Raw genomic sequence first — 25,188 nt, forward strand, 5'->3', positions numbered from 1 at the left:
CCAGAGGTTTACTGTATACCCTCTGTTAGGATTTAAACTGACCAGAGGTTTACTGTATACACTCTGTTAGGATTCAAACTGACCAGAGGTTTACTGTATACACTCTGTTAGGATTCAAACTGACCAGAGGTTTACTGTATACACTCTGTAAGGATTCAAACTGACCAGAGGTTTACCGTATACCCTCTGTAAGTATTCAAACTGACCAGAGGTTTACTGTGTACCTTTGTAAGGATTCAAACTGACCAGAGGTAAATTACCCTCTGTAAGGATTCAAACTGACCAGAGGTTTACTGTATACCCTCTGTAAGGATTCAAACTGACCAGAGGTTTACTGTATACACTCTGTTAGGATTCAAACTGACCAGAGGTTTATACTGTATACCCTCTGTAAGGATTCAAACTGACCAGAGGTTTACCGTATACCCTCTGTAAGGATTCAAACTGACCGGAGGTTTACTGTATACCCTCTGTAAGGATTCAAACTGACCGGAGGTTTACCGTATACTCTCTGTAAGGATTCAAACTGACCGGAGGTTTACTGTATACCCTCTGTAAGGATTCAAACTGACCAGAGGTTTACTGTATACCCTCTGTAAGGATTCAAACTGACCAGAGGTTTACCCTCTGTAAGGATTCAAACTGACCAGAGGTTTACTGTGTACCTTTGTAAGGATTCAAACTGACCAGAGGTTTACTGTATACCCTCTGTTAGGATTTAAACTGACCAGAGGTTTACTGTATACACTCTGTTAGGATTCAAACTGACCAGAGGTTTACTGTATACACTCTGTTAGGATTCAAACTGACCAGAGGTTTACTGTATACACTCTGTAAGGATTCAAACTGACCAGAGGTTTACCGTATACCCTCTGTAAGGATTCAAACTGACCAGAGGTTTACTGTGTACCTTTGTAAGGATTCAAACTGACCAGAGGTTTACCCTCTGTAAGGATTCAAACTGACCAGAGGTTTACTGTATACCCTCTGTAAGGATTCAAACTGACCAGAGGTTTACTGTATACACTCTGTTAGGATTCAAACTGACCAGAGGTTTATACTGTATACCCTCTGTAAGGATTCAAACTGACCAGAGGTTTACCGTATACCCTCTGTAAGGATTCAAACTGACCGGAGGTTTACTGTATACCCTCTGTAAGGATTCAAACTGACCGGAGGTTTACCGTATACTCTCTGTAAGGATTCAAACTGACCGGAGGTTTACTGTATACCCTCTGTAAGGATTCAAACTGACCAGAGGTTTACTGTATACCCTCTGTAAGGATTCAAACTGACCAGAGGTTTACCCTCTGTAAGGATTCAAACTGACCAGAGGTTTACTGTATACCCTCTGTAAGGATTCAAACTGACCAGAGGTTGACTGTATACCCTCTGTAAGGATTCAAACTGACCAGAGGTTTACTGTATACCCTCTGTAAGGATTCAAACTGACCAGAGGTTTACTGTATACACTCTGTAAGGATTCAAACTGACCAGAGGTTTACTGTATACCTCTGTAAGGATTCAAACTGACCAGAGGTTTACTGTATACCTCTGTTAGGATTCAAACTGACCGGAGGTTTACTGTATACCCTCTGTAAGGATTCAAACTGACCGGAGGTTTACTGTATACCCTCTGTAAGAATTCAAACTGTTATTGAGTTATGCGTCTTTAGTTCTTAAAAGCAAGGTTGTTCAAGAGTTATGCCCCTTTGTCTCTGTCCTTAAATCATGTTTTTAGCTCACCTGGACCGAAGGTCCGGTGAGCTTATGTCATGGCGCAGCGTCCGTCGTCCGTCCGTCGTCCGTCCGTCCGTCCGTCCGTCCGTCGTCCGTCCGTCCGTCGTCCGTCAACATTTGCTTCAAATCGCTACTAGTCAAAAAGTTCTTATTGGATTTTGACCAAATTCGGCCAGAAACATCCTTGGCAGAAGGGGAACAGATTTTGCATAAATGGTGACTCTGACCCCCGAAGGGCCAAAGGGGCGGGGCCCAATAGGGGAAATAGAGGTAATTCCTTTAAATTGCTACTAGTCATAAAGTTATGAATGGATTTGAACCCAATTTGGTCAGAAACATCCTTGGGGGAAGGGGAACAGATTGTGCATAAATGGTGACTCTGACCCCAGAGGGGCCAAAGGGACGGGGCCCAATAGGGGAAATAGAGGTAATTCCTTTAAATCGCTACTAGTCATAAAGTTATGAATGGATTTGAACCCAATTTGGTCAGAAACATCCTTGGCAGAAGGGGAACAGATTTTGCATAAATGGTGACTGACCCCAGAGGGGCCAAAAGGGCGGGGCCCATTAGGGGAAATAGAGGTAATTCCTTTAAATCGCTACTAGTTGTTAAGTTATGAAGGGATTTGAACCCAATTTGGTCAGAAAAATCCTTGGGAGAAGGGGAACAGATTTTGCATAAATGGTGACTCTGACCCCCGAGGGGCCAAAGGGACGGGGCCCAATAGGGGAAATAGAGGTAATTCCTTTAAATCGCTACTTGTCATAAAGTTATGAATGGATTTGAACCCAATTTGGTCAGAAACATCCTTGGGGGAAGGGAAACAGATTTTGCATAAATGGTGACTCTGACCCCCGAGGGGCCAAAGATGCGGGGCCCAATAGGGGAAATAGAGGTAATTCCTTTGAATCACTACTAGTCATAAAGTTATGAATGGATTTGAACCCAATTTGGTCAGAAACATCCTTCGGGGAAGAGGAACAGATTTTGCATAAATGGTGACTCTGACCGCAAAGGGGCCAAAGGGGCGGGGCCCAATAGGGGAAATAGAGGTAATTCCTTTAAATCGCTACTAGTCATAAAGATTTGAATGGATTTGAACCCAAGTTGGTCAGAAGCATCCTTTGGGGAAGGGGAACAGATTTTGCATAAATGGTAGCTCTGACCCCAGAGGGGCCAAAGGGGCGGGGCCCAATAGGGGAAATAGAGGTAATTCCTTTAAATCGCTACTTGTCATAAAATTATGAATGGATTTGAACCCAATTTGGTCAGAAACATCCTTGGTGGAAGGGGAACAGATTGTGCATAAATGGTGACTCTGACCCCCGAGGGGCCAAAAGGGCGGGGCCCAATAGGTGAAATAGAGGTAATTCCTTTGAATCGCTACTAGTCATAAAGTTATGAATGGATTTGAACCCAATTTGGTCAGAAACATCCTTGGGGGAAGAAGAACAGATTTTGCATAAATGGTGACTCTGACCCCAAAGGGGCCAAAAGGGCGGGGCCCAATAGGGGAAATAGAGGTAATTCCTTTAAATCGCTACTAGTTATTAAGTTATGAATGGATTTGAACCCAATTTGGTCAGAAACATCCTTGGGGGAAGGGGAAGAGATATTGCATAAATGGTGACTCTGACCCGAAAGGGGCGGGGCCCAATAGGGGAAATAGGGGTAATTATTTTAAATCGCTACTTATCATAAAGTTATGAATGGATTTGAACCCAATTTAATTAGAAACATCCTTGGGGGAAGAAGAACAGATTTTGCATAAATGGTGACTCTGACCCCCGAGGGGCCAAAGGGGCGGGGCCCAATAGGTGAAATAGAGGTAATTCCTTTGAATCACTACTAGTCATAAAGTGAGGAATGCATGTTCTAAAAGCAATTCTTGAGGTCTTTCAGACCTTAGAGAGTCAGGACTTCATTAATCTTTAAAGCAGTTTGGATTCCCACACTATAACCATATATAGCATTGTTAGAGATTAACAAATAAAACAAATTGAATATGAACATTATTTTGACATTTGGCCTAATCCAACCAGGTGAGCGATGCAGGCCCCATGGGCCTCTTGTTTTCTATTGTTATGCCCCTTTAACGAATTCCTTAAATTAAGATTTTTCATGAGTTATGCCCCTTTAATGATATCCTCTGTCAGATGTTTTTGGTATAATGTTCCCTTTTTAATATTCTCATAGAACTTTTTTTCAGGAGTTATGCCACTTTAATTAAATCTTTATATTACTGCTGTTGTGATTTCAGTATCTATCATTTTAAATTAAGGCAGAGATATTGATTTTTGTGTTGCCTGCAACATAGCTATCACTATGTCAGCGTTGTTGGTGGCAGGCAGCATTGTTGTTGTCGGCTTCAGCATTGTTGTCCACACAGAGGTTTCCATGCGATAAAGTTCCAGCGAAAACTTCTTGCAGATCTTCCTTACAAAAAGTGCTGCCTGGGATTGCTTTTCAGGTCCAAAGGTCAATGCTCAAGGTCACTTTCTAAAAATAGGAAATTTGTTTCCATGTAATAACTCCAGTTCCTTTGGCCTCCTCAAACTCACTTTTCATACAGTTTTCCTTACCATAAGTGCTTGCGTGGTATTGTTTTTTTACTGGTTCAAAGGTCAAGGTCACTGCATGTTAACTCCAGTTCTCTTGGGCCAATCAAATTCAAACTTGATAAGGTGGTCATTTACTGAAAGTGCCTTCTCAGTATTGCTGAATTCCAAGCATATTTGAGTGATGCTGTTCTTGCTTATTTTTAACTTTATTTCTTGAAGTTAAAAATATATCTATTTCTTTGTAATCACCAATCTTGCTGTGCTGGCGACACATCCACTTCCTTGGAATTCTTGTTTTAATTTTGTCTCAGATAATGTGAAATAAGAGCGTCTATGGACAGCTGTAAAAAGCCAGTAATAACCAAAAACATTTAATAAAGTATGCATGTTAATTAGCCTCCATCTTGATAGTAACACCTTATCCTGATATTACTTCAGACTTCATTCAGCAGTGAATTACACTTAACTGAGTGAAGACATTCTTGCTTTTATCAAAAATGATAAAGTTTCCAACTGAAGTTCTGATTCAGGTTTGTGGACTACAAGCATCCATACTAATTACAAATGCTGGGTTATATACTCCGAGCCTCTTTAGTGTATAGGGGTTATGTATATGCTGGGTTATATACTCCGAGCCTCTTTAGTGTATAGGGGTTATGTATGTGCTGGGTTATATACTCCGAGCCTCTTTAGTGTATAGGGGTTATGTATGTGCTGGGTTATATACTCCGAGCCTCTTTAGTGTATAGGGGTTATGTATATGCTGGGTTACATACTCCGAGCCTCTTTAGTGTATAGGGGTTATGTATATGCTGGGTTATATACTCCGAGCCTCTTTAGTGTATAGGGGTTATGTATATGCTGGGTTACATACTCCGAGCCTCTTTAGTGTATAGGGGTTATGTATATGCTGGGTTATATACTCAGAGCCTCTTTAGTGTATAGGGGTTATGTATACGCTGGGTTATATACTCCGAGCCTCTTTAGTGTATAGGGGTTATGTATGTGCTGGGTTATATACTCCGAGCCTCTTTAGTGTATAGGGGTTATGTATGTGCTGGGTTATATACTCCGAGCCTTTTAGTGTATAGGGGTTATGTATATGCTGGGTTATATACTCCGAGCCTCTTTAGTGTATAGGGATTATGTATATGCTGTGGTTGTGACTCATCCAAATCTTTTTACAAATTTTAATGACAAATGATAAACAACAATACCATGTAGAGTAAATGACTTGTAAGTCTATGTGGGTTAGAACCAGTAATACTAGCCATGCTTATCTGTGATATAATACACACAGGTCTGCTGTGTCTGACATGTCACTGTGTCACTGCATGATGTACCGGTCTGACCTTTACTATAGGCAACGCCCTATAAAACCATGGAAACGCTGGCTAAATATAGTCACTTTTTATCAACATTACCACAAAATAGAATTTAGGATGCTAACCTGCTAAGACAGAGCAATCCCAAAGAGTTGTATATATGTTATTGTTTAATTTAAAATGTGATTTCAATATTGATTCTCAGGAACCTTCTTTTCATATTAAGTGTAGAAATCAATCCTTCAACAAAAAATACTTCAGTCCAAAAAACTGCATTTATTGATAACAACTCTGGTAATCACAGGTGTGAAATATATATGAAAGATACAAATTACAGGTGTGAAATGTAAGGGAAATAGGAAAGATACAAATTACAGGTGTGAAATGTAAGGGAAATAGGAAAGATACAAATTACAGGTGTGAAATGTAAGGGAAATAGGAAAGGTACAAATTACAGGTGTGAAATGTAAGGGAAATAGGTAAGATACAAATTACAGGTGTGAAATGTAAGGGAAATAGGAAAGATACAAATTACAGGTGTGAAATGTAAGGGAAATAGGTAAGATACAAATTACAGGCGTGAAATGTAAGGAAATAGGTAAGATACAAATTACAGGTGTGAAATATAAGGGAAATAGGAAAGGTACAAATTACAGGTGTGAAATGTAAGGGAAATAGGAAAGATACAAATTACAGGTGTGAAATGTAAGGGAAATAGGAAAGATACAAATTACAGGTGTGAAATGTAACGGAAAGATACAAATTACAGGTGTGAAATGTAAGGGAAATAGGAAAGATACAAATTACAGGTGTGAAATATAAGGGAAATAGGTAAGATACAAATTACAGGTGTGAAATATAAGGGAAATAGGAAAGGTACAAATTACAGGTGTGAAATGTAAGGGAAATAGGAAAGATACAAATTACAGGTGTGAAATATAAGGGAAATAGGAAAGATATAAATTACAGGTGTGAAATGTAAGGGAAAGATACAAATTACAGGTGTGAAATATAAGGGAAATAGGAAAGGTACAAATTACAGGTGTGAAATGTAAGGGAAATAGGAAAGGTTCAAATTACAGGTGTGAAATATAAAGGAAATAGGAAAGATACAAATTACAGGTGTGAAATGTAAGGGAAAATAGGAAAGATACAAATTACAGGTGTGAAATGTAAGGGAAATAGGAAAGATACAAATTACAGGTGTGAAATGTAAAGGAAATAGGAAAGGTTCAAATTACAGGTGTGAAATGTAAGGGAAAGCTAAGGTATAATGGAGAAAACCCTTTCCTCAAATCACATATTTAAATCAAGGGAGATAACTTGCCACACAAATCTTTAAGTATAATGCTGTAATTAAAGGTAGCATTGGTGGTCGAGTGGCACAGTGGTAGCACACTTGCCTTTCACCTAGGCGGCCGAGGTTCAATTCCCCAATGGGACGTGAAAAGGTATGGGTCCATCACCGACAACGAGGGTTTTCCCCAGTTTCCTCCCATAGTAAGACGGCATTCTCTAGGGTGACACCAGCCCCAAAGTTTTTGTAAAGAACTGCCCAGATGAATTCTAACAGTAGATGATGTCCCCTTAGATTGAAGCTAGAATTAGTCATATCCTATCCCAGCGACAAAAATTATAAAACTTGATATTTCATTCAATTTTCTTGGGTCTATCAAGGCATTTGCTGTTGCCACTTAAAGTCATCACTTTTTATTCTCTAGACAGACACCAGCCCCGATCTGATTTCTAGCACTAGATCATCTTCCCTTAGATTGAAACTAGAATTAGTCATATCATGGTGACAAAAATTTAAAATTAATCTTTTACTCAATTTTCCCGGGTCAATCAAGGCATTCTGTGTTCCACTAAAAGTCATCACTTTTTATTCTACAGCTGGTGCCTTAGACAAGATATCGCCCATAAAGGTTTCTCCATCAAAGGAGCCCTTGTCACTGTCCCCCAATAGGGAGCTGCCAAAATCTCCGTCCCCTAAAAGAGAGCTGGTCAAGTCCCCGAGTTGTCAGAGCCATGTGGTCAACGACATCATCGAGGACGACTTCGCTGCCTACCAGCGTGAGATATCCCGCGCCCTGCTGGCCAAGAGTGCGGATGTCATCACAGGCGATGATAACAACGATGAAGATGATGAAGATGAAAAGGTCAGTAGTAGTATTTTTTCTCTTACCTTGGACAGGTGTCATATGTCCATACTTTTACTGATGTGAGATTTATCCGACCCTGGACAGGAATCATGTGTCCATACTTTATTTATCCTACCCTGGACAGGAATCATGTGTCCACATTTTACTGGTGTGAGATTTTTCTGACCCTTGACAGGAATCATGTGTCCACATTTTACTGATGTGATATTTCTCCGACCCTGGACAGGAATCATGTGTCCACATTTTACTGGTGTGAGATTTGTCCGACACTGGACAGGAATCATGTGTCCACATTTTACTGATGTGAGATTTCTCTGACCCTGGACAGGAATCATGTGTCCATACTTTATTTATCCTACCCTGGACAGGAATCATGTGTCCACATTTTACTGGTGTGAGATTTCTCTGACCCTGGACAGGAATCATGTGTCCATACTTTATTTATCCTACCCTGGACAGGAATCATGTGTCCATACTTTATTTGTCCTACCCTGGACAGGAATCATGTGTCCATACTTTATTTATCCTACCCTGGACAGGAATCATGTGTCCACATTTTACTGGTGTGAGATTTCTCTGACCCTGGACAGGAATCATGTGTCCATACTTTATTTGTCCTACCCTGGACAGGAATCATGTGTCCATACTTTATTTATCCTACCCTGGACAGGAATCATGTGTCCACACTTTATTTATCCTACCCTGGACAGGAATCATGTGTCCACACTTTATTTATCCTACCCTGGACAGGAATCATGTGTCCATACTTTATTTATCCGACCCTGGACAGGAATCATGTGTCCACACTTTATTTATCCTACCCTGGACAGGAATCATGTGTCCACACTTTATTTATCCTACCCTGGACAGGAATCATGTGTCCACACTTTATTTATCCTACCCTGGACAGGAATCATGTGTCCATACTTTTACTGATGTGAGATTTGTCCGACCCTGGACAGGAATAATGTGTCCATATCTTTACCTTATACTGATGTGAATGGTATCAATGAGAAATCTGATCACTTATTACTTGTTAAATTTACTCTCGTTAAAATCTCTAGCATCAGTATCCAGTATGATATTTTACGGATCAGATTTTATATTATACATATATTATGTGATGATAACATTATATTTTATGTTTGAATTTTGAATCTGTAATCAAGAATACATTTTGTAGAAATGTTACATTAAAATTGTATTTATATTTTGTCATAAAAGAAGGATTTTGAAAGGCATGCAGGTTGTCATGCACCAGTAAAGTTGTGAAAACCTTTTGTAGGGGTATTGAGTGAACACTCCCAGACTTACATTATCACTGTCACACGTGATGTACACTTAGCCATGTTTTAATTTGTATGCCACTGGCTGTAGAAATTCATTTAAGGTGTCCAATGCTGACAAATTTTTGTAGTGATAGTCTGAAATGTCCATCCTCCACTATACTGTCAACTGACACCATTTAGTAAATCTGTCCGTCCTGCTGTGCAGACACCATTTAGTAAATCTGTCTGTCTTAGTGTCCAGACACCATTTAGTAAATCTGTCTGTCTTAGTGTCCAGACACCATTTAGTAAATCTGTCTGTCCTACTGTCCAGACACCATTTAGTAAATCTGTCTGTCCTACTGTCCAGACACCATTTAGTAAATCTTTCTGTCCTACTGTCCAGACACCATTTAGTAAATCTGTCTGTCCTACTGTCCAGACACCATTTAGTAAATCTGTCTGTCCTACTGTCCAGACACCATTTAGTAAATCTTTCTGTCCTACTGTCCAGACACCATTTAGTAAATCTGTCTGTCCTACTGTCCAGACACCATTTAGTAAATCTGTCTGTCCTACTGTCCAGACACCATTTAGTAAATCTGTCTGTCTTACTGTCCAGACACCATTTAGTAAATCTGTCTGTCCTAGTGTCCAGACACCATTTAGTAAATCTGTCTGTCCTACTGTCCAGACACCATTTAGTAAATCTGTCTGTCCTACTGTCCAGACACCATTTAGTAAATCTGTCTGTCCTAGTGTCCAGACACCATTAAGTAAATCTGTCTGTTCTACTGTCCAGACACCATTTAGTAAATCTGTCTGTCCCACTGTCCAGACACCATTTAGTAAATCTGTCTGTCCTAGTGTCCAGACACCATTTAGTAAATCTGTCTGTCCTACTGTCCAGACACCATTTAGTAAATCTGTCTGTCCTACTGTCCAGACACCATTTAGTAAATCTGTCTGTCCTACTGTCCAGACACCATTTAGTAAATCTGTCTGTCCTACTGTCCAGACACCATTTAGTAAATCTGTCTGTCCTAGTGTCCAGACACCATTTAATAAATCTGTCTGTCCTAGTGTCCAGACACCATTTAGTAAATCTGTCTGTCCTAGTGTCCAGACACCATTTAGTAAATCTGTCTGTCCTACTGTCCAGACACCATTTAGTAAATCTGTCTGTCCTACTGTCCAGACACCATTTAGTAAATCTGTCTTTCCCAACGACACCTTACGTTGCCGGCGCTTCAACCAACTGAGGTATCATATTCCAACGTTAACAGTCCCACTATCCAGCCCCCCTTGGGTGCCCCACTATCCAGCCCCCCTTGGGTGCCCCACTATCCAGCCCCCCTTGGGTGCCCTCTATCCAGCCCCCCTTGGGTGCCCCACTATCCAGCCCCCCTTGGGTGCCCCATTATCCAGCCCCCCTTGGGTGCCCCACTATCCAGCCACCCTTGGGTGCCCCACTATACAGCCCCCCTTGGGTGCCCCACTATCCAGCCACCCTTGGGTGCCCCACTATCCAGCCACACCATGTAGTAAATACAGTTGTCCAACTATTCAGTCACAGGTGACAATGGTTACTGGTATGTATGTATGTATGTATACCTATACATATATAAAAAAAATCTTAAGGATATTTATTACAGTGTATTGTTATAAAAAACATCAATTTTTCTGAATTTTTGCTTAAATCTGTGCTTCTATGAAAACATGAAATCAGAATATTATGGTGACTTCAGAATGTCTTTCTGTAAAAACATAATAATATTTTCAAGATATGAATTCCTGTTTATTGTGGTACAGACCATCATCTCATCAAGATATTTACTTCGTTGTATTTTTAGGTCACCGGAGCAAAGCTCAGGGACCATTTCCATTCTGGATTCATCTGTCGTCCTCTGTCACTACTTAACATTTTCACATTTTCCACCTCTTCTCAAGAACTCCTGAACCATTTCTGACGAAATTTCGCAGAAACATTTCTTGGCCAAAGCCCATCCAAAATTGTAGATTATATGGCCCAAACTCTGAAGATTGGGGCCAAAAGTCGTCAAATTGACTGATATTTCAAAAATCTGCTTCTAAAGTCCAAGATATGGTAGAACCAAATACTCCTCATGGATAGAGGGGTCTTAGGGTGCTTTATATAAAAAGTGTAAGTTTCATGGTCCCTGGGTTTCATGTTTCCCCCTTGGGAGGGGCTGAACTTTACAATAGTTTATATATGGAAATCACATTTTAGCATAAGTTGTCATTTCTATTTGAAATGATTCAAAATTGACTAGAATTACAAGGATGGTCTAAACTTTACTCTTATTGATATAGGAACTGTTTAGAATTACATTATAAATACACAGAAGATTGTTACATGTTTAAGACTCAGATGACTTAAGGCCTTTTGTTTACATCAAACCATCAAACCATCAGCATATTTACTACAGTCTGAAAACTAGAATGAACAATGGAAAAAAATGTATGATGCAAATGAATCACTTATTCTTTATTGGAAAAACCAATGAGAAGGGGACAATCCGTATCCCTTAAGGTGTCAGAGGCCTCTAAATATCACATTTAAATTTTACTCAAAACACAAAAGATGACTGAAATTTCATGCTGAAATTGTCTTTATTTCCTCCTGTGTCACCCTGCAGGAAGTCCTTTTTTTACCTGATGATAGTTTAGAATGTCTGCGGCCATGTTTACCTTGAAATTCACTCAGCCACAGCATAAAATCCACTTTTATTTGTCTGCAGTCTATTAAAAATAAATTTTACACCAAATTTTATGTACTTTGAAAAACTGACAGAGTAGACATTTTATGGGCGCTCCAGGTATGAAATATTGTCTGTAGTCTATTTTATGTCATTCTCTAAAGATCTTATCTAGATCAAAATGCTCCAAGCCTTGGACTTGTGGAAAGAGGAGGTAGTGAGCTTTCATATTTATATTCACGCTGAGGGGAATTTGATTCTAGATCAGCCTTGTGTGATAAAAGGCTCCCTCGTGGTCTTACCTTTGAGGAATTCACTAACGAGAGAAAAGGATTGAATCATAAATAGTTAAAGCTCTATTGAGATGTTTGTTTTTGAATAAATTTTGATATTTCAATTTTGATATTAAAATTAATGCAGCTTCAATATTTATATCTTCATATAACTACCATTCATAAGTGGGGCATGTGAAGTTATTTCATGTCCATCCATCTATCCGTCCATCCGCACACACTCAGATATACTTGTGGGGTGAATTAACGATTCATTCTGTGCAAAAGTCTGCGTCGCCTATAGGAGAGGAAATTTAATGTAAATTTGTGTTTTTTCCCATAATTATACTCTTAAATCTCACTGTGCATGTGCTTTTTTAGCGACGGAATGAACAGAAATTAAATGTGATGACCATATCAAATTAAAACTTGTGCCTTGCAACCCACAAGTTCTCAGACAAAAGACTTTACCCCATAAGTCGATCTTGTCCGTATCACCGTCTGTCCGTCTGTACCACTGTCTGTCCTGGAAAAATATTGCAATTGAGAATCATAAAAAGATCGGGCCCGACATATCTAATTATATATAAAAACGTTTGGGGGTGATCTCAAAATATGATGTATATTACTGGTCCCCTACTGATGAAACAGATGGGACTATAGGTTTCCCCTCCATCTTGTACGTCCTACCGGTGAAACAGATGGAACTATAGGTTTCCCCTCCGTCCGTCTTGTACGTCCTACTGGTGAAACAGATGGGACTATAGGTTTCCCCTCCGTCCGTCTTGTACGTCCTACCAGTGAAACAGATGGAACTATAGGTTTCCCCTCCGTCCGTCTTGTATGTCCTACCGGTGAAACAGATGGGACTATAGATTTCCTCTCCGTCTTGTACGTCCTACTGGTGAAACAGATGGGACTATAGGTTTCCTCTCCGTCCGTCTTGTACGTCCTACCGGTGAAACAGATGGAACTATAGGTTTCCTCTCCGTCCGTCCTGTACGTCCTACCGGTGAAACAGAAGGAACTATAGGTTTCCTCTCCGTCTTGTACGTCCTACTGGTGAAACAGATGGAACTATAGGTTTCCTCTCCGTCCGTCTTGTACGTCCTACCGGTGAAACAGAAGGAACTATAGGTTTCCTCTCCGTCTTGTACGTCCTACCAGTGAAACAGATGGGACTATAGGTTTCCTCTCCGTCTTGTACATCCTACCGGTGAAACAGATGGGACTATAGGTTTCCTCTCCGTCTTGTACGTCCTACCGGTGAAACAGATGGGACTATAGGTTTCCTCTCCGTCCGTCTTGTACGTCCTACTGGTGAAACAGATGGAACTATAGGTTTCCTCTCCGTCCGTCCTGTACGTCCTACTGGTGAAACAGATGGGACTATAGGTTTCCTCTCCGTCTTGTACGTCCTACCGGTGAAACAGATGGGACTATAGGTTTCCTCTCCGTCCGTCTTGTACGTCCTACCGGTGAAACAGATGGGACTATAGGTTTCCTCTCCGTCTTGTACGTCCTACCGGTGAAACAGATGGGACTATAGGTTTCCCCTCCGTCTTGTACGTCCTACCGGTGAAACAGATGGGACAATAGGTTTCCTCTCCGTCCGTCTTGTACGTCCTACTGGTGAAACAGATGGAACTATAGGTTTCCTCTCCGTCTTGTACGTCCCACCGGTGAAACAGATGGGACTATAGGTTTCCTCTCCGTCTTGTACGTCCTACTGGTGAAACAGATGGGGCTATAGGTTTCCCCTCCGTCCGTCTTGTACGTCCTACCGGTGAAACAGATGGGACAATAGGTTTCCTCTCCGTCTTGTACGTCCTACTGGTGAAACAGATGGAACTATAGGTTTCCCCTCCGTCCGTCTTGTACGTCCTACCGGTGAAACAGATGGGACTATAGGTTTCCTCTCCGTCCGTCTTGTACGTCCTACCGGTGAAACAGATGGGACTATAGGTTTCCCCTCCGTCCGTCTTGTACGTCCTACCGGTGAAACAGATGGGACAATAGGTTTCCTCTCCGTCCGTCTTGTACGTCCTACTGGTGAAACAGATGGAACTATAGGTTTCCTCTCCGTCTTGTACGTCCTACCGGTGAAACAGATGGGACTATAGGTTTCCTCTCCGTCCGTCTTGTACATCCTACCGGTGAAACAGATGGGACTTTAGGTTTCCCCTCCATCTGTTTTGTACGTTTGTATAATGCAAAGATTGTCAGCACTCTAGCGGATTCATTCCTTGAGGGATTTTGATCAAATTCACACGTTGATAAATGATCATAACATCTCATACAAGATAGGGTTTCAGAATTTTTGACTCATGGACAAGGTCACTGTTACTATTTTTAGAAGGGGTCGGTAGGGGATATGACATGCTTTGCCAAAACGCTTGTTGACTACAAATTTTTTCACCAAGTACAATTAATATATAAAGCATACATTTGTGCCATTTAATAATTACACCATTTTACACCTAAACTTCAATACACACCCATCCATGTAGTTCCCCGTGGAGGGAACATTGCTTCACATTACCTTGGCAGGTATCAACATTAAAAGAGTTTTGATGACCTGGATTGAAGCCATTCGAGTCTGGATGAAAGTTTTTACATCATTGCATGCTTACATGATTGATCAAAACTCGGCTGCATACCCTGAGGCCATCCAATGGGGTGTTTTATTATAACAGTAATACTGCTTTTCTCAGTTGAAAATTAAATGTTGTAATGTTAGTTGAATGGTCACATTAGACAGTTAAAGCATATGTGAATTTTCGACTAAATTCAATATACATGTATATCAAAACTGTTCTGAGTCGTCTCCAAATTACCAAGAACATATGGTCACAATTGAACAGATTTCTTTGGCATTGTGGTGTGGTATGATCACAGTTGCTGTCCCCGGGGACACATTAGACCGCAAGTCAATAGACATTTACCATTGATTATTGTGTAACCCAAACCACATGTACATGTAGCTGAAGCCGCCATCTTTTTCCTTTTGACATCTCCTGATCTACCTGTCTACAATGATAAAAAATGAAGCCTGATTGGCTTGTGTTTAAAATTTCATCTTGTTCTGGAAAGTGTTTTAAATTGACATATGCTTATGCATATTTCTGAAGCACTTTATGGACAAAGATATACTTTCACTTTTGCAATATTGTGTGAAAATAATATAACTGCTGTGTTTAGATATAAGTTATATCTAAACTTAGAGTAACATTTTGCACAACTTCAAAGAAATTGGAAAAGAATTAAATGCCTTTTCCTGAATTTGAATTTGAAATATTTTTTTCATGATTTTCATAAATCTTCACAAGCTTGCTTGCAAACATCAGCCCATTAACAAGATTACATGTATGTTGCAATTTCCTGGAGTGAAACAAAGTCACTGTTTCTATAAATAGAATCAGAGATATACATCTTTGCTATACAGATTCAATTTCTGATCAGATGGCCAAACCTGATAATATAATTTTCTGGTATGATTCCAGATATACTCATCAGTTCCGATATTAATATGTTGATTACAGATAATTAAATCATGAATCTCTGGTAGGAGATAATATTACATTAGTAGTGTTTTTTTCCATTATTTTATTTTTGCTTTCCAAGTCTTAATATCCATCTACTTCAGTAAGGGGATAAATAGTAGAATGTGCATCCATTCTAGTTTCCGTCCATCTGTCCATCTGTGTGTCATATGCATCCATATTCACACCATGATATCACATCCCAAATGTCTACACCTAAATTTTGGTGGTCATATCAGTCAAGGTTAAAGGTCAAAGGTTGCACTTGAACACTTAGTCATGTAACTTAAGCTCTAGCAGACAGACTAGTTGCTGTATCGGACAGAAGCCGAGTTATGTCCTAAAGTTCTGTAACTAGTCGCTGTATCAGACAGAAGCCGAGTTATGTCCTAAAGTCCTGTAACTTGTCGCTGTATCAGACAGAAGCCGAGTTATGTCCTAAAGTCCTGTAACTAGTCGCTGTATCAGACAGAAGCCGAGTTATGCCCTTAAGTTCTGTAACTAGTCGCTGTATCAGACAGAAGCTGAGTTATGTCCTAAAGTCCTGTAACTAGTCGCTGTATCAGACAGAACCTGAGTTATGTCTTAAAGTCCTGTAACTAGTCGCTGTATCAGACAGAAGCTGAGTTATGTCGTAAAGTTCTATAACAAGTCGCTGTATCTGACAGAAGCAGAGTTATGTCCTAAAGTTCTGTAACTAGTCGCTGTATCAGACAGAAGCCGAGTTATGCCCTAAAGTCCTGTAACTAGTCGCTGTATCTGACAGAAGCCGAGTTATGTCCTAAAGTCCTGTAACTAGTCGCTGTATTGGACAGAGGCTGAGTTATATGTCCTAAAGTCCTGTAACTAGTCGCTGTATCAGACAGAAGCTGAGTTATGTCCTAAATTCATGTAACTAGTCGCTGTATCAGACAGAAGCTGAGTTATGTCCTAAAGTCCTGTAACTAGTCGCTGTATCAGACAGAAGCTGAGTTATGATGTCCTAAAGTCCTGTAACTAGTCGCTGTATCAGACAGAAGCTGAGTTATGTCCTAAAGTCCTGTAACTTATCGCTGTATCAGACAGAAGCTGAGTTATGTCCTAAAGTCCTGTAACTAGTCGCTGTATCAGACAGAAGCTGAGTTATGTCCTAAAGTCCTGTAACTAGTTGCTGTATCAGACAGAAGCCGAGTTATGTCCTAAAGTCCTGTAACTTGTCGCTGTATCAGACAGAAGCCGAGTTATGTCCTAAAGTCCTGTAACTAGTCGCTGTATCAGACAGAAGCTGAGTTATGTCCTAAAGTCCTGTAACTTATCGCTGTATCAGACAGAAGCTGAGTTATGTCCTAAAGTCCTGTAACTTATCGCTGTATCTGACAGAAGCCGAGTTATGTCCTAAAGTCCTGTAACTAGTCGCTGTATCAGACAGAAGCCGAGTAGATCATAGTTTACGCCACACCTGATAGAGTACTACACACAGGAAGTACATTTAGAAAATGTCGGGGATGAGTCACTGAAACACAAAACATCCTCCCATTAATATGATTATCTTATAGTACCATGACTTGTCCATCACTGAGTGGGACATTGGCATGCTTAAGTATTTTTTGTTATATATAACATATTATATCTATCACAAAATGTTACGCAGTGCATTAAAGTGACTATAACAGTAAAAATCACGGTCGAAAAATGTTAGAAGGGGTAAAACTTCAAAGAAATATTTCAAATAAAAAAGACTTTCCCTTGATTATGTAAAGTTAAAACTGTCCACAACTGTTTTGTAACTACCTAAATCATTGAAAAACAACATTATAATTTGGTATTAGGTCCTGCAAGAATGCATTATGTTTGCAAATTTGTTACAGCAGTACCACTTGTGCCTAGAACGCTGCACGGACCTAGAACAGTGACTCCATTCAGCTTTGTCCGTGTAGAGACATCGACGGAGGGAAACAGTGTTTAGAGAACATATATTTATAGAACATTTTTTACTCTTAAGGGTTGAGTTTCCAATATTTCTTAAACCTATTTCACTATTTATAAAAAATATCACCGTTTTGAATGGGTATGAAATCTACAAATCTAGTCTCTTAAAGGTTGGGTAATGTTTGTACACATTTTGTTACGAAATAAATGAAAATTAAGGAGAGCAACGCCTGAAGGTAGATTTCCAAACACTATATTTTAATTTCTTATTCTACACTCGGCTGCTGACATGTTTCGGCCTTAGGCAGGCCATCGTCAGGGAACAGCTTACTTGGTGTATATAGTTAGGATTGACAATGGAGGTCATGTGATAATAAGTTACTAAGGAAGTAGTTAAGGATCACAGGCATGACTCAATTGTGATTGGTCTAAAATAAGAGAATATGGATGCAAAAGTTTGTAAAAGGATGAATTTGTAGCAGTTGCATGGGCACAAAGAATAAAGAGCAAGTAACTAATTCATTCCGCAAAGTTTTACAAGGTAACTGACTGGTCAAGGCATCAGTCTGTAGAAGCTACCAAAGGAGTTATATCTGTGTGTGTCTGTAGAAGTTACCAAAGGAGTTATATCTGTGTGTGTCTGTAGAAGCTTAGAAAGTGAAAGAAGTTTATGTGTGTGTCTGTAGAAGCTTATTAATCAAAAGAGGTATTTCTGCATCAGTCTGTAGAAACTAGTAAAAGAGGTATTTCTGCATCAGTCTGTAGAAGGTAGTGAAAGAAGTATATTACATCGGTGTGTAGAAGCTAGCAAAAAGGTATGTCTGCATCTGTCTGTAGAAGCTAGTGAAAGAAGTATATCAACAAAAAAAAGTGTTTAATTCTCAGGAAACCCAGCTCAAAAATGTTTCATTTATAGTAACTTTTAAAACTCAATGGTGATTGATTCCTGTAAACCAAAGCTGTTTTATTTTGCTGTGTTTGATAGAACTGAATGACTGTGTATTCCCTGGTGTGTTGTGTGACTTGTGCCATCTAAGTACAATGTATATTATGAATGGGACGAAAAAGCTTTAGTTTCAAATTTGGGATTTGTGTATTGTGTGTCAATGACCTCAGTCTACATCAAGTAATATAGTAAATATCATTCATGATTTGTATCAGTTTTTGTAAACTTTTGTATTACTACATAAAGTCAAGCACTACACACAGACAGTCCTTCAATGTATATAACACAGACAACCCTTCAATGTATATAACGCAGACAGTCCTACAATGTATATATAACACAGACAGTCCTACAATGTATATAACACAGACTGTCCTACAATGTATATATAACACAGACAGTCCTACAATGTATATATAACACAGACAGTCCTACATTGTATATATAACACAGACAGTCCTACAATATATATATAACACAGACAGTCCTACAATGTATATAACACAGACTGTCCTACAATGTATATATAACACAGACAGTCCTACAATGTGTATATAACACAGACAGTCCTACAATGTATATATAACACAGACAGTCCTACAATGTATATAACACAGACAGTCCTACAATGTATATATAACACAGACAGTCCTACAATGTATATAACACAGACTGTCCTACAATGTATATAACACAGACAGTCCTACATTGTATATATAACACAGACAGTCCTACAATATATATATAACACAGACAGTCCTACAATGTATATAACACAGACTGTCCTACAATGTATATATAACACAGACAGTCCTACAATGTATATATAACACAGACAGTCCTACAATGTATATATAACACAGACAGTCCTACAATGTATATAACACAGACTGTCCTACAATGTATATATAACACAGACAGTCCTACAATGTATATATAACACAGACAGTCCTACAATGTATATTACACAGACAGTCCTACAATGTATATATAACACAGACAGTTCTACAATGTATATATAACACAGACAGTCCTACAATGTATATAACACAGACAGTCCTACAATGTATATAACACAGACAGTCCTACAATGTATATAACACAGACAGTCCTACAATGTATATAAAACACAAACAGTCCTACAATGTATATATAACACAGATAGTCCTACACTGTATATAAAACACAGACAGTCCTACAATGTATATAAAACATAGACTGTCCTACAATGTGAATAAAATTTATGTATTTTTGAGTGGAACTTCTCAGAGATTCTTTCAAATGAAGTATTTTTTACGTTATTTCAGTGATAAAACTAAAGTACATTACACATCAAATTTTGATTTTATTCATCTGAATATAAAATTAGTGGCTATATATTATCACAGTAGGTTATAGAAAAATGATTTCTTGTGACGGCATTAACAACCACAATGAATGTCATAAGTATGTCACTACTTGAGGCCTGTTCTGACAACAAATGATGTGGAATCTATAAAGCTGATTCCCCTGTGAACAAAATTGACTGATTGAAAACAAAAAGAGATGTTGGACCATGTTGAGGAATTAGATGCTATAGACATGCTGTGTACATTTCATGAGTTGTGTTGTAAGACTCGGGAGAACTGCTGTTTTACCTGGATCTATAAATAACTCAACAGGTTTTCATTACGTGCACCTGCAGTAGCTTGGAAAATTCATTGATTTTTCCAGTTCCCACCTGTTGAAAAAAAAGTTGATGCATATTGGCAGGAGCAAGGGACAAAGTAGTATCGATCGAGTCCCCAGGATGAGGAACATTGATGGATGAGTTTGAGTGATGGATACGTACTATAGTCGATTAGGTGTCGCGTACTAACACGACAATTATACGATAGCCTCAACCAATTCTATACAAGCGACAGGAACTGAAATAGTGTTTTTTTGTAAAAAAGTTTAGTTTTAGCTCAAATGTCCGTCCCTGTATCATTTGTTTATCAATGTATACGTGTGCTTGTTCTCATTATTTGGGCCTGGTATTATTTAAATTTTTTGACTCCATAATATTATACTAGGATTTATTTTATGAGTATCTAGAGACATGAGGTAAAATAAGTTTTTGTACAAAGTAGGTTATCTAATACTACATTGGAGGACAAACACCAACAATCTTGTTAGGATAAGATTGAAATGTTTTACATTGATGTTGTTACAGTTTGAATCCATGCCAATTAAAGCACACTTACACTGTACTTTAGATAATACATGTGAAGATTTCTGTGGAAGGGAGGTAACCTAGGTTAAGTTTCAAAGATAGGGATTAATCGGTCAGTGTTTTCACTAAATAGTCTTGTGACTTAAATCTATCCTTGACATTAAGTGTTTATTTCATTTAAATCATCTCGTAAAATTAAAGAAAAACATATAGTCTAAATCAGGTGGAAAGATGAAAAAAGTAGGATACAAAAACATTTCGTTGAAGTGAAACAATAAACCTAATGTGGTTATAGGAGGGGATGTGTGTAGGGTATAATACGGTATAAACCTAACATGGCGGTAGGGGGGGGGGGGGGGACGTTTCTGTGGTTTAATATGGTATAAACCTGACATGGTGGTAAGGGGGGGGGGGGGGCGTATCTGTGGTATAATACGGTATAAACGTATAAACCTGATATGGCGGTAGGGGGGATGTATGTAGGGTATAATATGGTATAAACCTGATATGGCGTTAGGGGGGGGGGGGGCATATCTGTGGTAAAATACGGTATAAACGTATAAACCTGATATGGCGGTGGGTGGGAGGTATGTAGGGTATAATATGGTATAAACCTGACATGGCGGTAGGGGGGGGGGGGGGGGGGGGGGGGCATATCTGTGGTATAATACGGTATAAACCTGATATGACGGTAGGGTGGGGGGGCATATCTGTGGTATAATACGGTATAAACCTGATATGGCGGTAGGGGGGAGGTATGTAGGGTATAATACAGTATAAACCTGATATGACGGTAGGGGGGATGTATGTAGGGTATAATATGGTATAAACCTGACATGGCGGTAGGGGGGGGGGCATATCTGTGGTATAATACGGTATAAACCTGATATGACGGTAGGCGGGGGGGGGGGCATATCTGTGGTATAATACGGTATAAACCTGATATGGCGGTAGGGGGGAGGTATGTAGGGTATAATACAGTATTATCCTGATATGACGGTAGGCGGGATGTATGTAGGGTATAATACAGTATAAACCTGATATGACGGTAGGGGGGATGTATGTAGGGTATAATACGGTATAAACCTGATATGGCGGTAGGGGGGGGGGGGGCATATCTGTGGTATAATACGGTATAAACCTGATATGGCGGTAGGGGGGGGGGCATATCTGTGGTATAATACGGTATAAACCTGATATGGCGGTAGGGGGGAGGTATGTAGGGTATAATACAGTATAAACCTGATATGACGGTAGGGGGGATGTATGTAGGGTATAATACAGTATAAACCTGATATGACGGTAGGGGGGATGTATGTAGGGTATAATACGGTATAAACCTGATATGGCGGTAGGGGGGAGGGGGCATATCTGTGGTATAATACGGTATAAACCTGATATGGCGGTAGGGGGGGGGGGGGCATATCTGTGGTATAATACGGTATAAACCTGATATGGCGGTAGGGGGGAGGTATGTAGGGTATAATACAGTATAAACCTGATATGACGGTAGGGGGGGGGGGGGGGGGGGGCGTATCTGTGGTATAATACGGTATAAACCTGACATGGCGGTAGGGGGGAGGTATGTAGGGTATAATACGGTTTAAACCTGATATGGCGGTAGGGGGGCGAGGTATGTAGGGTATAATACGGTATAAACCTGATATGGTGGTGGGTGGGAGGTATGTAGGGTATAATACGGTATATTTACCATTGTATGGCACTGCCACTATATAACCCTACCAATTCAGTTGCGAGTTCACCAGCTTATGAACTGCCAACTGAAATTTGAATTTGAAAATTCCAAAAAAAAAATCGCACGACAAATAAAAAATCGCAGATGGTAAATATAAGCATTGAACGGCTTTCAGTTGGCATTCACATCAATATGAATGCCAACTGGACAGAGGCAAATTCAACATGAAGCGCTAGCGCGATTCATGGAATTTGCCTCTGTCCAGTTGGCATTCATATTGACTATGAATGCCAACTGAAAGCCGTTCAATGCTTAAATAAACCTGACATGGCGGTAGGGGGGATGTATGTAGGGTATAATACGGTATAAACCTGATATGGCGGTAGGGGGCTGTATTTGGTATAATACGGTATAAACCTGATATGGCGGTAGGGGGGATGTATGTAGGGTATAATACAGTATAAACCTGATATGGCGGTAGGGGGGGGGGGGGCATATCTGTGGTATAATACGGTATAAACCTGATATGGCGGTAGGGGGGAGGTATGTAGGGTATAATACAGTATAAACCTGATATGACGGTAGGGGGGATGTATGTAGGGTATAATACAGTATAAACCTGATATGACGGTAGGGGGGATGTATGTAGGGTATAATACGGTATAAACCTGATATGGCGGTAGGGGGGAGGGGGCATATCTGTGGTATAATATGGTATAAACCTGATATGGCGGTAGGGGGGGGGGGGTATCTGTGGTATAATACGGTATAAACCTGATATGGCGGTAGGGGGGAGGTATGTAGGGTATAATACAGTATAAACCTGATATGACGGTAGGGGGGGGGGGGGGGGCGTATCTGTGGTATAATACGGTATAAACCTGACATGGCGGTAGGGGGGAGGTATGTAGGGTATAATACGGTTTAAACCTGATATGGCGGTAGGGGGGCGAGGTATGTAGGGTATAATACGGTATAAACCTGATATGGTGGTGGGTGGGAGGTATGTAGGGTATAATACGGTATATTTACCATTGTATGGCACTGCCACTATATAACCCTACCAATTCAGTTGCGAGTTCACCAGCTTATGAACTGCCAACTGAAATTTGAATTTGAAAATTCAAAAAAAAAATCGCACGACAAATAAAAAATCGCAGATGGTAAATATAAGCATTGAACGGCTTTCAGTTGGCATTCACATCAATATGAATGCCAACTGGACAGAGGCAAATTCAACATGAAGCGCTAGCGCGATTCATGGAATTTGCCTCTGTCCAGTTGGCATTCATATTGACTATGAATGCCAACTGAAAGCCGTTCAATGCTTAAATAAACCTGACATGGCGGGTAGGGGGGATGTATGTAGGGTATAATACGGTATAAACCTGATATGGCGGTAGGGGGCTGTATTTGGTATAATACGGTATAAACCTGATATGGCGGTAGGGGGGATGTATGTAGGGTATAATACAGTATAAACCTGATATGGCGGTAGGGGGGGATGTATGTAGGGTATAATACGGTATAAACCTGATATGGCGGTAGGGGGGATGTATGTAGGGTATAATACGGTATAAACCTGATATGGCGGTAGGGGGGATGTATGTAGGGTATAATACGGTATAAACCTGATATGACGGTAGGGGGGAGGTATGTAGGGTATAATACGGTATAAACCTGATATGGCGGAAGGGGGGATGTATGTAGGGTATAATACGGTATAAACCTGATATGGCGGTAGGGGGCTGTATTTGGTATAATACAGTATAAACCTGATATGGCGGTAGGGGGGATGTATGTAGGGTATAATACAGTATAAACCTGATATGGCGGTAGGGGGCTGTATTTGGTATAATACGGTATAAACCCAGAGATGTATTTTAATATTCTGTTTGTTACTAATGATTTCCATGTAAGGTTATGTGTCACTGCTTTACCCTGCATGTCAATTGTGCGTCTCATGAATATTTATGAGCTGGTTACGACAGACATGTCTGGGTAGAATGTCAAGCCTCCAGCAGACCTTGACTAAAAGGCCCTAAAGATGCACATTCTACATACGTTTATGTCTTTCATATCTATCGTAAATACCAAGGAATGGCGATAGTAAAAAACAATATACTTTAAAATTATTACCATTAAATGTTGTTTATTTTTTGTTTATTTACAGGGCGTGAAAGTTTACGACGATATTGACATTGACCAGATTCTAGCAGAAACATCAGAAGATTCGAAACGGTAAAGATATGTATTTAATCATGATCAAAGAGATGTTTGTGTTTATCAATCATCGTTTGAGTGCTTGACACTACATAAATACTGCTCAGTATGCTGTATTGTGTTAGACACAAGTTCTCCTGTTGTTTTGTGTTGAAGCTGAAATGAAGAAAAGTTTAATTTCAGACTCGTTGAATTCCATCCTTATTGTACTACTCTTGATCTTTGTTGTTTATCCTGTAAAAGGTCATACACTCTGTCCAAACAAATGGCTTGAAAAATATCATAAAGGGATATATCTCTAATAATCACTGCTGGATAATAATATTAAGTCTGATATTTTTTAGAAATAAATCATTAAGCTATCAGTGAAAAGTTAAAGTGTTCACAAATGTCTTGGAAATACCTAGATCAGTGCAAAGCAATAACATATTACAATTTGGTAGGACATACATGATTGTTTAAGCAGAATATGCTGTGTGGACGCTGGCTGTACCCATGTCACTCTAATTGACTTTGTGAATGTAGCATTCTTAACAAACACCAACCAGTATAATTAAATAATACCCAGGTAAACGCAGTAAAGACTAATTAATTAAATGTGTAAATCGTTAGGAAGAATAGGTGTTAAAT

General features: G+C 39.7%; 1 protein-coding gene across 2 annotated transcripts in view; it reads left to right on the forward strand.

Annotated features, from left to right (window-relative positions):
• LOC117344901 overlaps positions 1 to 25,188 on the forward strand; it is a 117,981-nt gene that overhangs the window by 65,990 nt on the left and 26,803 nt on the right. For both annotated transcript variants that reach the window (XM_033907778.1, XM_033907779.1), the window contains exons 3-4: positions 7,521 to 7,786; positions 24,509 to 24,576. In XM_033907778.1, coding sequence (XP_033763669.1) covers positions 7,521 to 7,786; positions 24,509 to 24,576 — 334 coding nt within the window. The remainder of the gene's footprint in view (positions 1 to 7,520; positions 7,787 to 24,508; positions 24,577 to 25,188) is intronic.

This window comes from Pecten maximus, chromosome 16 (genome assembly GCF_902652985.1).
Source record: "Pecten maximus chromosome 16, xPecMax1.1, whole genome shotgun sequence".
NCBI lineage: Eukaryota > Metazoa > Mollusca > Bivalvia > Pectinida > Pectinidae > Pecten > Pecten maximus.